This window comes from Lactuca sativa, chromosome 1 (assembly GCF_002870075.4).
Source record: "Lactuca sativa cultivar Salinas chromosome 1, Lsat_Salinas_v11, whole genome shotgun sequence".
Lineage (NCBI taxonomy): Eukaryota > Viridiplantae > Streptophyta > Magnoliopsida > Asterales > Asteraceae > Lactuca > Lactuca sativa.
The window spans coordinates 3,815,982-3,828,979 of NC_056623.2; the positions used below are offsets into that span (position 1 = coordinate 3,815,982).

Consider the following 12,998-nt stretch of genomic DNA (forward strand, 5'->3'; position numbering starts at 1 on the left):
TGAAACTTGGGCGATGAGAATCTTTCCCTATTCAGTAAATTTTTCGACATTTCCACAAATAACATAAGAATCAAATTCATTATTGCTAATAATAGAAACATTCAAACATCAATTTTTCATATACACCATTGCAAGGATAAATAAATAAAATCAAAATTTATCTTATTGCGGAAAAATTTGTCCTTACAATGCAATTTATTGAAAAACTATGCTAATACATATTTCTAATTCTAACTCTAAGTAGTAGCTCAAGAATCTAATCTTCAAGTAATGCGATCAAAATCCATTTCTTCACGGTTAGATTTTGCTCACTTCTTCCCTTAAGCTTCCTTTCTTTTCTTCGATCCTACAAAACATCAATGGTAATCTTATCACATTATGTATTAAGAATCTAGAATAGGAGCTTAAAAGAGTTAGTCAATGGATTTTACCTAAAGCAGAGCCATACGTTTTGACTCTCCCATCTCTTAGATCTCTTAGGTAAATAGGGCAGATTTGTCTCCAATGCCCCTTCTCTTGGCAATAAAAGCAAATCGACTCTTTTGGAACAACACATGGAACTACTTCAGATATTGCCTTTCTCTTATGATCAAACTTTTTGATCATGGCATGTCTTTCGTTTCCATTGTCTATATCCATAGAGGTCTGGAAGGCAGATTCACCAATCAACTTTGTTTTTCCATTGCGCCAAACCATTGCTGATTCAGCAACAATAAGCATATAAGTGAGATCTATAAGGGTCACGTCGTGGTTCATCATATAGTACTCTCTTACGAACTCACTATACGAGTTAGGAAGTGACTGAAGAACCCAGTCAATAGCCATCTCCTCACAGACAACGGATCCCAACATTCTTATCTTATCAATGTGTGACTTCATCTCTAGGACGTATGCACACACCGACTTTCCTTCTTTATGTTTACTTGCCAAAAGGGCTTGAGTGAGCTTGAACTTTTCAAGCCTTTGAACTTGTGGGTTAGGGAGAACAATTGGAGGAGGTGGAGGAAGTGAAGCATGATTTCTTGTTCCTCGATCGAATCGTGGAATACCATCTTCATGTGGAATGCTTGTTCCACGGGATTTGGGAAGACCATAGTTGTCGAACTTTGACATCTACAAAACGGGAGAAAAATAAATTCAAGTTAGTTAATTGATTGAGTCCATAGTAAATCACCCAAATGAGATACTAAGGCTAGGACCCAACACAATATTCTACAACTCGGGAGAGGGATGCCGTAACCCAAATTGCAGAACATTTGAAGGTAAGTGAATGACGATTCACTAATTTCCACCATGGAAAAACGAAAAGGAAATTTAAGTTTCAAATCTATGAAAACTCCTAGATCCTATGAGATTCATTGAACATTTCAATGGCATGTTTAAATCTCGATATGCCCTTCTTGTTTGAGACTGGGATGCCGAGGCTCACAAAGTGGGTGTGAATAACCATGCAAACTACATGGTGCCCCCACATGTTACAGTCACCTATTCGATGTGCCGGTAAATCACACACGCTCCACCGAACTATGACAAACATTGAGTCACCCTTTGCTACCTTTGCTTAGAACCATTTAGTGTGCCGGTAAACCACACACGCTCCACTAATGTCTTCGCAAGGGCACAAAGTGTAATTTCATGGAATTGCATCAATTCACTTTTGCCTAAGTAACTAAGATTGGGAATTTGAAAAACATTTAGTTACTTTTGTACTACATTATACTTATAATGGAAGGTTTTGTCCTATCCTACCCGTTCGGCTAACGACCCTCCACTAGTCAAGAGTGCGGTGGGTAAGAGTGGATACCCATTCAATCACCATTTTATAGGTAATTTCCTTAAACACCCCTTATAGACCAGCTTCGTGAATGAGGCCTACTAACGGTAAGACTGACTTTTACTCATACATATATATAATGTTAGACTTTTTAATGTTATATATAGTATAGGGTATATTTTACACTTTTTAAAAGACTAGGTGGTCAAATTTAATAATTATACATTTAATTCAATTAAATTGTAAACCAAAACTTTTATGGATTTATTAAACCTCTTTTAATTATACACCTTAATTAATTAATAAAACCATAAGGGTGTGATTTGAACTTTTTCAAAACAATCTTAGGGTTTTAGAATTTAACATTCCTAATTAAACTTTTAATCAACTTTTAAATTCCAAAACTTGAGGGCAAGTTTTGAAACATTTAAAAAACATTGGGTTTAGAATTTAAATATACATCAAAATTAAACTATTAATCAAAATTTAAATTCCAAAACTTGAGGGCAAGTTTTGAAACCTATTTCAAAACAATAGGGTTTCAACTATTTAAATTTCAAAACAACAAAACTTTTGAGGTCAAATTTAAACTATAAAACCTAAAGGGGAAAATGTGAAACTTTTCATAACACAAGGATCAAATAACAAATAATCTAAATTAACACAATTAATCACATAATTATCCATATTTGATTAATTTAATGATTTCTTGCAAAACAATTTATCAATTTAATCAAAATAATTAATCAATTATCACATAAGGAAACAAATATTTTATTAATTGATAAATATCTTCAATTAGATCAAGAATATACTCATATATATCAAAAAATCAGATTTATATTGATCTAATATGATAAGGCAAGTATCCTCAAGCAAAAACAGCAAGAAATCCCCGTTTTCCCTCACTCTGACCAGCCGACTCGTCGAGTCAGGCATGAACTCGGCGAGTTCATCTAAAAAACTCGGCGAGTTCAGCCCCCAAAAACACAAAACCGAATTTTTTTCAACATACAAAGCATCAATACAATAGAAACCAATCTAGGCTCTGATACCACTGATGGGTTTTGGTCATAAGAACATCCTATGTGCTCATACAAACCCTAATGCTTGGATCTAGGTTTCTCTATTGTACATGCAAGTTATCCAAGACTATAAACCCTAGATCTAGCATATGATAATCAATATAACATATAATTAGGGTTTAGATCATACCTTGATTGTTATATAGCAATAACAATCCCAATTCCTCCTTGTATTGACTTTAGAAAGCTTAGAGTCACAAATGTCACTCCTCTAATGGTTCACAAACACCAAGAGCAAGAGGATGAAGAGGAGAGAGGAAGGAGGCTGCCCTAAAACGTGTGAAACCCTAGAAGGATGCTTAGCCACGTTTTTGGGTCATAAGGGATGTGTATATAGTTAGGCTATTAGGGTTATCTAACAAGGAAACCCTAATTTGGATGCTTAAGCCCTAAGTAACCCATGGACCCCTTTCCTTAAGGCCTTGGACGATTTCCTTATGGGTTTCCCATAGAATTCGTCCACTCCTTAATATAAGTCAATCCATGGCCCAATTGCAATTATCTTATAATTACAATCCCAGTCCCTTAAGTTTAATTAATCTCTTTTAGTCACAAAACTAATTACCAATTAATTATTGACTAATATTAATTAAACAATATGATTTCTTATTTAACATATTATTCTCATAATATATTAATAAATCATATTTAATCCTTTCTCTCCATAATTCATCCTATCAAGTTGCTTTGGTGAAGGCAACCCAAAAGGACCATGCACCATCGGGTCAAGTACATACCAAAATAGTTATGGACTTAGACACTAATCCAACATAACTCACCTTGCAACTGCCGAACCGAATCACGAAAGCACAAACCCGAAGCACAGCCTCCAACTCACACAAATTCAACCTTCCTGGTTGACTCCACTCGCCAAGTCAACCCACTAACTCGCTGATTTCTAAAACTCAGAAACTCTCACATCATGACTCGACTCGCCAAGTCACCCCATGACTCGTCGAGTTCAACAATCTCCGAGTCCTATCCTGACCAACTCACCGAATCACCACTCAACTCACTGCTCTGAGTCTAACCAGAAGAGGTTGGGAAGTTTTGCGTCATGACTCGCCGAGTCCACAAAAATCTTCATCAGACTCTTCGAGTTATTCTTCCACTCGTCGAGTCCAAGCTCATCATCATATGACCCACCGAGTTCACCCATGCGACTCGCCGAGTCACTACGCGACTCAATGCCTGAAGCCCTAGTCCAACTCACCGAGTCATCTCCCAGACTCGCCGAGTTGATACGGGTATTCCCATAATCGAAAGATACAGAGCTACTCATTTGCTCTAAATAATAGATCTAGGTCCCTAGAGTGCATTAGCAACATAAAGTTGCTACCTTTACGTGCTTCATGTCCCATAATTCCAAAAACCAAGCTAAAAAGGAACTTAACTCATGGGGAATGGCTTTTGCATAGCAATGAGAAGGGCTTTCTGCATATTTGATCCAAATAGAACTCGGATCTGGAGTTTCAGCTCCAGATCTAACTCATGCACCAAGATCTCATCATATTATCTCCAAATAAACCCTAAAACTCCATCAAAGATGGATCTATAAAGGAGAAGGCCAAGGATAACGATTCATTACCTCCAAAATGACCTCCCACAGAAGAATAAGCCAAATCTCCACAAATCTCCTTGATCCAAGCTCCTTGATCTTCAAGATCTCTTCACAAAATCACTTATCTAAGCTCCAAATTGCTTCCAAGGACTCTCACTTACGCTTTTAGGGTTTTTGGATCTCAAAGGGTAGTAAGGGGGCTGAGGGGAGGACATTAAGTCCTTTAAATAGGGTGCAAACCCTAAGATTAAGGTTTTCCTCTTCCAGCACTGACTCGTCGAGTCCAGCCGCCGACTCGGCGATTCAGGCCACTTATCACGTGCTCTTCACACGCTCCGACTCGACGAGTCATAACTCCAACTCGTCGAGTCCATCCTTCTAATAACACTTTACACCCCTGAACTCTTGCTTCTGAACTTGGGGTGTTACATTTACATATCTGAAGACTTCGAGTTTGGCCGCAGGCTTTGAGGATTGAAGAGTATGTATAGGAATAAAATGGAAAAGAGTTGGATTTCATTTGGGAGTAAAGGAGTATAGCTTCATGAGGCATGTTATTACAGATGAAGCCAATGGTGATTGCGTTCCAAACCACGGTTGTTGGAATGGGAATTTCGTCGAACAGTTGGCGGGCAAGATGGGGTTGACCTTCCCGACATAATTGGCTTAGACGGTAGCGAATTATTTTAGGTCTGGGATGTTGGTGCAACTCATCTTTTGTCCATCGGACGTGTACAGGTAGTTGTAATGAATAAGCATGGAGTTGTTGGCGAGTGGGGGCTGAAGAAGTAAAATAGTTCATGGAGAAAGAAAGAGGGAGAGGAGACGATGACATCATGAGGCGAATATGTATTGAATTATTTGCTAGACAATCAATGAGTCATTGAGTTATTTGCAATTTTCTTTCTGTAACAGTAGAAGCATTCCATTGAATTGAGGGAGACGTAGGCGCGTTAATAATATGTTTAGAAAAGGTCTTTTAAGGTAAAATGTCATAAATACCCTTATGTGCAAATCATGGTAAAATGACATAAATACCCTTATGTGCAAATCTCATGGAGCAGGTTAATGTTGGAATGGATGGACATCCAACTCGGGGACTATTCGTGTGCAACATAACGTCCGTAGGTACCATTTGAAGGAAAAAAACCTTCATAGGGACTATTTTAGGGAAAAATGAAAATATAAAGGACCATTCATGTAATTTGTTTAATCGTTTATTATTGCATACTCTAGTTTTTCGGTGGCCATATTATGGCCATTTAGAATTTAGAAACCCAAGTATTTCCTAAAAGGAAAAGAAAAATCATATGTACTTGTAGTTATTGGATTCAAAAATATGTAATCCCCTTCACCGAATACCAATCACTCTTCATGTTCTTCAATCTCCTCCACCGAGCAACGTCTTGAAAATCGCCGTGAATCGCCGAAATCCCCTTCAATTTCCCCAACAACAATCTCTGCCACCACAACGGAATCCATGGAAATTGACCTTCTTGCCGTCATTACAGACTCATACTCTGTTTTTGAATCTTCAATATCATCACAAACTTCACTCTCCGAGACATGATTCCCATCCAAATCACCATGGTTCTCTAAATTCTCGATCTGGGTATTTCGATTTGATCCGGTCCCATGGGAAAAACTCCGATCATTCGGACTCAAACCCACACTCAAAGTGTTGGACAAAACGCCAGCACGACAAAGTGGGCAATTTGTATGCGATCTTAACCAGGTATCAATACAAGGGATATGAAACGCATGGTTACATTTCGGCAATAATCGTAAAATCTCATCATCTTCAAACTCACTCAAACAAACCGAACAATCAGTTCCATCAATCATGTTATCGCCTCTATTAAACTTTATTACAGTGATCGAATTGATCACAGATGGTTGAAGGCCGACGGTGGTGATGTACCAGATGGGATGATCAACTTGAAACCCTACATGATCTTCATCGGAAAAATCTTCTGCTTCACTGTAGACTTGTGTGGTGGGGAACTGCCGGAAACGTGTGCAGCATCTTACCATGATAAGGTAGTAGCTGATAAAGAGAAAAGCGCTGCCAAGCAGGGCTACTATGATGATAACGTAAGGTGATATGTGGGTGGTAGTTGTGGTGGTGTGTGGAGGTAGTGGTGGTGGTTGCGGTGGCCAAAAGATTTCTGGGTAGCTGCATTTGTAAGGGCATGTTGGACCACAATCAGAACAGGTTGACGTTTGGTTGGAATCTTGTTCCGATAGCAGTTTCCGGTGGTCAATTGCCATTGAGAGGAGAAGGTGATGGCGGTGGTGGTGGTGGTGGGTGAAAGTGGAGGGGGGGAGGGAAGGATAAAATTGGAAGAATTTTAGGTGGGTAAATTGGTGAGGAGGATTAATCATATAATTATAGTTTGTGTTATTGTAGGTGGTGTGTGTTGTTGCAGGTGGTGTGTTATTATCATAACTTCATTGCATGTGTAAAAAGTCTAATTTTGAGATTTAAATTCATGATATGTAAGTTATTTTAGTATTATGAGAAAGTCTTCCCAATTTGCCATAAAAAATTAATTCCATACGTAATAATATTCATCATACGATACTGTGTATGTTTTTCTTTTTTTCTTTTTCTAAAATAATCATGAAGTGAGCCAACTCTTAAAACGAAATTAATAGACACAAGAAAAGAACGAAAAATTAGACTGGTCTAAATAACAAAATATATATTTTTTTTGATAACCGATCATCAATATTTATTTTACTAAATTTTTTATGATCATAGATCAATATGTATTTTGTATTTTGTATCCTTCTACACAAATAGCTACCCCTCAAAAGTTATTGGTGGAAGGGCAATATAGTCTTTTAAGTGTTTCAATGTGACACTCCGTATTGAATGGTGGAGGGCTAAAAGCGGAATAATAGGTTAATCGGGAGTATATCATGGTAAAGTACATTAGTATAATTTAAAAGAATTACAATATTCATATCAAGTTGTTAGAATCTCAAAGAGCGTGGTGTATTTTGGATATTAATTAGGAAGTAAAGTGCCAACTTGTGAGATAGGTGTGTTCAAGGTTTGGTTTGTAAATAATCCAAGGTTAAAGGGCTCAACTTAAAGCCATATAAGAGAAATGAAACTATAGAAAAATCAGATTTGTCCTTGTTGTCTTGTTGAGTATTATGTGAGCAAGAGTGGAAGGAAGTGAGGAGGATGCCTAAGTTTGGAGAATTTTTTTAAAACCTCCACGACCGGAGGATTCAAATACCTAGGACAAACTGGAAAAAAAGGCCCTTGGGCCTTAACATGTAATGAATGAATGATCCATTGTTACCAAAGGCGGAACATAACCATTAAACCTAAAGAGACTGAGATAAAAGGAAGCGAATACATATTATTTTTCAAAAGCTAATTTATATTTTTATTTAGTATGATGTTATTAGAAATGGAAAACAAAATCATATTTTACAGCTATTCTATTTTATCCATGTTAGCATTTTCAATCAATTCGTCTTTCGCAATTGAAATAACAAATGTTTAAAGTACATTCATCCTCTAGTAAAACTAAAACAAAATTGACAATCTTAAAATTAACAAATGATCCATAATTCAGAAGGAACACATAGTCAAGTCAATGTCGGCTTATTGTTAATCTATTGTTGTTTAAAAGGAAAAAAGGAATCCAAAAAAAAACCTTTTAATTCCAATATACTAAAAGAAAAAGCTTTTAGCTTTTTACCTTATACGCTTTTAGCTTTCTACTCTACTATGACATAGCATTGAATAGGCGACAAGAGTTTTTCATATATCAATGACAAATAATAAAAAGACATTCAAATAGAGAGGTAAGAGGAAAATGAGATATGTTAGAGAGAGGGAGAGTAATGCACATACAGTAAGAGCTCCAGGCAGCGAGATCTCCGAATCTGAGATGGGAGAGATGCGTAGCGACACACTGGGGCTACAGGGGAGAAGGTTTACGGCATTGACCGGAGCCATCTTTAAGGCGACGACAAGAACTAGAGTACCATGGTTAGGGTTTTTAGTTTTTACATTTTAGATTTGTTTTCTCTATTATTTGTGATTTTTTTAAAACTTTAGATAATCTAAAATTTGTGGATTTTCTGAATCCGATGAGTTTAAATGCTGATTATGATTTGTAAAGTTTTGATTTTTAGATTTCGATTACTAATTTTTTTATAGATTTTATCGGGTTCTTTTTTTAGATTTTATCGGGTTAGAATACTCTTAAGTCTTAACAGTTTATTCTCAAAATCTCGAAGTGTATCTTATATTTGTTTTTTTGGGCCCCTAAAGAAGTCGGGCCCTGTGCAAATGTCCCTTTTGCCCCCCTTTATTTATTTAAACCTCTTTGAAATGAAGAAAGTACAGCAACCACTAAACATGTTTTGCGAAAAAGTAAGCTTATATTCAAGTGGAGTGTGGAATCCCTCCACCACCTCAACACTATATGATTGTTGGTGTTGTCATCAATATAATTGTTTATAGTTACCTGGTTAAAATCTCTTCTGAACATATAATGATAACCAAAATAATTGTTTATAGGTTCATTGAGTACAATTAAAAAATAACACTGTCCACAAAACAAATTGGGTATTGTTAATTGTAATAATAACTCTTTATATTATCAAGTTTTATGACTCACAAGTCACAAATAATAACTAACTGAAACAAAATTAGTTTATCCAAGCATTTAAAACTAGTTTTTTTTTTTCAACTTGAAGGCACAACAAGCAATAATGAAATTCAAAAACCATACGCAGACACCCTAAACATCAAATAATTGTTTTCAATTCGTTTTTTTATTACCCTCACAAACACACACTAAATCACCCCGGAAGCATAGGGTTTGATAGAAGAAATTTCACCATTTGAGACATAATCATCTAAATATTTCTTTTAAAAACAATAGTGGGAAATTAATTATTAAGAAATTAAATAACTAATAGTAGTAAATAAAACAATAAAGTTGTGTTAACATGGGCAGCAGCAAGGCACATAATCATCTTAACAAAACACATTGTGAAGGTTTGACTTGGACCTTACGACAAATAAAAAGTCTCTCCTCCATCAAAGTCAAACTCTTCGTTTGCATACTTAATATACATATCTACGTAACCACCAATTCTAACCACTCCATTAACAATCTTCCATTCTTTAATCTTCAAACATACACATACAAATAAACACACATATATATACATATACACACACTCATCCATTGTTTTAATTTTCAAGAAAAAAAATAAAACGCCAAGAAATGTCTTCGACTATCTCAAGATTCAGTGGGGCAATTCCTAAGTCCTCTTCCAAGCCCATCAACCAATCTGTTTTCTTAAATCCGATTCCAAAAACATATTTCCTGAAGAACAAGAAATCTGCATGGAGTTTGCATGGCAGAAGTTGCAGAAGCTTGCAGTACTTGAGCATGTCTATAAATCTGCAAACGGCGACGTTTGTAAGACAAAGCAACGCTAATCCGCCACCAGAACCTCCTCTTCCTTCTGGATCCCCTTCTGGTTCTTTGTACGATTTTTATAATCCTTTTTCTAACTAAAAAAAGTTGAAAACTTTTTTTTTTTTTTGTGATGTATTATATTTCATTTCTTTCTATTTCTTCAACCAAATAGGGTTTCTAGAGAAATCTTTTTTGTCCTTCACACTTTATTAATTTACTTTTCAGGAGAAACTGGGTTGTGGGGTTGGTGTTGACATTCATCTTACCCTTTTTCACCCATAAATGGGGTTCCTGGCTTCTATATAAAAGTAAGAAATTAACAAAATGATATGTAAATATTTTGAGTTTAAAACACAATTAATTATGGATTACAAAAAGCCATGCATACGCAGATCAAGTTGATCAGAAGCTAGAAAGAACAGAACAAGTTGTAAAAACTGTAGAAAGTGTTGCTGTAAAACTCGATAAATTCATTGATGGCATCACCGATAATCTTCCAGAAGGTAACAAACTCAGAAAAGCTTTGGAATTTGCAGACGAGATAGCTGAAGGAATCGCCAAGACTGCTCATGTAGCAGATGATATTATCAATAAGGTTAATTTATCCCCTTTCCATCGTTTTCTATTCATAATTTATTTCTTATTTTCCGATAAAATTAATTTCATTTTTTTTAATTACGACTTTAATTCCCTATCTTATAGTCTTCGTCGTCGGGAGAATTTTTGCACGATTCTGTTTAAGGTGGTTAATAACGTGTGGAACTTCTACATTGTTCCAACAAATATAATAAAGTTTAAATATTTAATGAATAATTAATTTTGCATATTTCAAGTACATGTGCTAATGGTGCGTTGGCATCTTTGATTGTAATTTTATGACACAAAATTTCAAAAAATAATCACCGTGGTTTAAAAGAAAATATTTATATGGTTTTTATGAGAAATTTGTTGCATACAGCATACATGATTTTTAAATTTGAAATTATGATGAACAATGTTAAAAATAAAAGGTTGTTGTTATTATTATTATTATTATTATTATTATTATTATTATTATTATTATTATTTTAAATTATCAAATCACCCTTTAGATAATTTTTATAGGAGGATGATATGTTGTTGTTTTTAATAACATTTTTCAAATTAAAAATAATCTATGAAACAAATTCCTCTGTTATATGCGGATTTTTTTGTAAAATAATTGTAAGCTTTTAAAACATATAAAACTACATGAATGATATCTTTGTAAAATATAAAATATAAAGATAATTTAAAAAATGGATAATTAAGTGAATTTGCAAAAATATAAAAGACTTCTTTTTATTAAACACTAATTGAAGTAGTTTTTTAATTTGAAGATTTTTGTTTAACCTAAAAGTTAAAAACTCATACTTTTAAACAAAACTTTTTTTTTTCGAGATTTTTTTACAAGTTAAAAGTTACAATGTCAAAAAAACTAGGTGTCAAACAACCCTTTGTCTTTTGAAAAGTTTTCATTTTAAATATGAAATAAGATCACTTGTTTTTACTATTTATTTATTTAATTTTGAATTTTAAAAATGGAAATGGAGCAGGTGGAAGAAGCTGAAGATAAATTGGAATCGTTGATTCACCAGGAAAATTCAAAGGAGGAGAAGGAGATTCCGCAAGACAAAGAGGACCATGAAATCACGTCGCAAAAAGAAAATGATAACAAATAAAATAAAATACAATGTTTGGTACGGCTGAATAGAACATGAAATGAACATATATTTCACATCATAAGGGCATTTACGTTTTTTAGATTGTTTAAAAACCATTCTTACATATCTTACGAAATAATAGAACAATTCATTTTGTTTCAAACAAAAATTCTCACATGACAACCGAAGGAAAATTATTAGTCCATTTTCACACTCATTTACTTGTAATTTTGTATTAGCATATATACCAAAAAAGATTATCTCCATAATGTCTATGTCTTGGTCTTTTTGTTCTTTTATTTCATTTTATCGACGAAATTTTGACCATCAGTTTTCGCAAAGGATCTTTTACAGTAACAATTTCGGATTTTTAAACATGTATATAACAGATTAGCAATGGAGAATAGCCATGAATATTTGTCATTGTATAAAATTAGTCGCTAATCCATCTACAAAAGATTTTTTTTATTTTTTATTTTTATTTTTATTTATTTTTTTGAGTTAGAAAGGTATACATGTGGCTAAATTTAACTGTTTTTGTAAAATTTCTCGTAAGGGCTCTTTGAAATACATTCAAAATTTTGAATGTTATATGCAACATAAGTATTAGCATAGTCCCATTAATGCTTTAGTATTAAAACTTTTATAACGCAACAAAATGTAGTTTTTAAGCTTGTGAACTGTTGTCCAAATTGTTATTTGGGTTTGCTATGTTGCTATGTAATTTCTATCACTTGTGAATTGTTGTCCAAATTTTGAACTTTTGTTATGTAATTTTGGATGTGGATGGTTATTTATTGAACTCGCTATTTCTTTTAGGTATGACATTTTAACGTCATGTTTCAAATCGTTTCCTATTGTGGGGTGATGATTAAGGAGTGGGTATTAGTAGACTTAAAACCCTTGAAGAATTGAGTTTGTGTTCATTTGGAGGTGGATGATATATTTGGATGATCCGGATATTCAATTTGTGTTTTGGAGCCTAATGGTACTGGTAAAGGCGTTGGTTTGGGTCTTTTATGAATTTTGGATTTAATTTCGGCTGATTTTCAAACTAAATAAAGTTTATAGAAGTGTAAGGCTTCTCGTTACCTTTTCGTGGATATAAAGAACGTCGAAAACGGATAAGGGATGCAAAAGTTATGATCATTTGTATTTAGAAGGGTTTGGACCAAACCGGGTACGCATGGCGTACAAGGGAGGTACACATGACGTACACGAGATTTTGGATGCAGGACCATTTGGGAATGCCCTGCGCTCCCCAAGGGAATGCATTGTGTTCGCCAGGCCAGATTAAAACCCTAATTTAGGGTCTTGGACCCTATTTAAAGACCTCAACTCACCTCCAACCTTCATTTCCTTCAGCCTCCATCCTCTTTAACCCTAAGAACGAAACCCTAGCCCTCTATTTGTGTATTTCTTGAGCTTCATGGT

The 12,998-nt window shown here is 34.7% G+C and overlaps 2 protein-coding genes across 2 annotated transcripts; one reads left to right on the forward strand and one right to left on the reverse strand.

The window, feature by feature from the left end:
• Positions 1-5,568: 5,568 nt before the first annotated feature.
• Positions 5,569-6,893, reverse strand: LOC111910755 (RING-H2 finger protein ATL52). Its single transcript, XM_023906575.3, has one exon. It carries the CDS (start codon positions 6,803-6,805, stop codon positions 5,786-5,788), a length of 1,020 nt encoding a protein of 339 aa, XP_023762343.1. The 5' UTR covers positions 6,806-6,893; the 3' UTR covers positions 5,569-5,785.
• Positions 6,894-9,554: 2,661 nt separating this feature from the next.
• On the forward strand, positions 9,555-11,895 carry LOC111910754 (uncharacterized). The gene is made up of 4 exons (XM_023906574.3): positions 9,555-9,950; positions 10,108-10,190; positions 10,275-10,477; positions 11,457-11,895. The coding sequence occupies exons 1-4, from the start codon at positions 9,685-9,687 to the stop codon at positions 11,580-11,582; spliced, it is 678 nt and encodes a 225-aa protein (XP_023762342.1). The 5' UTR covers positions 9,555-9,684; the 3' UTR covers positions 11,583-11,895.
• The last annotated feature ends 1,103 nt before the right edge of the window (positions 11,896-12,998 follow it).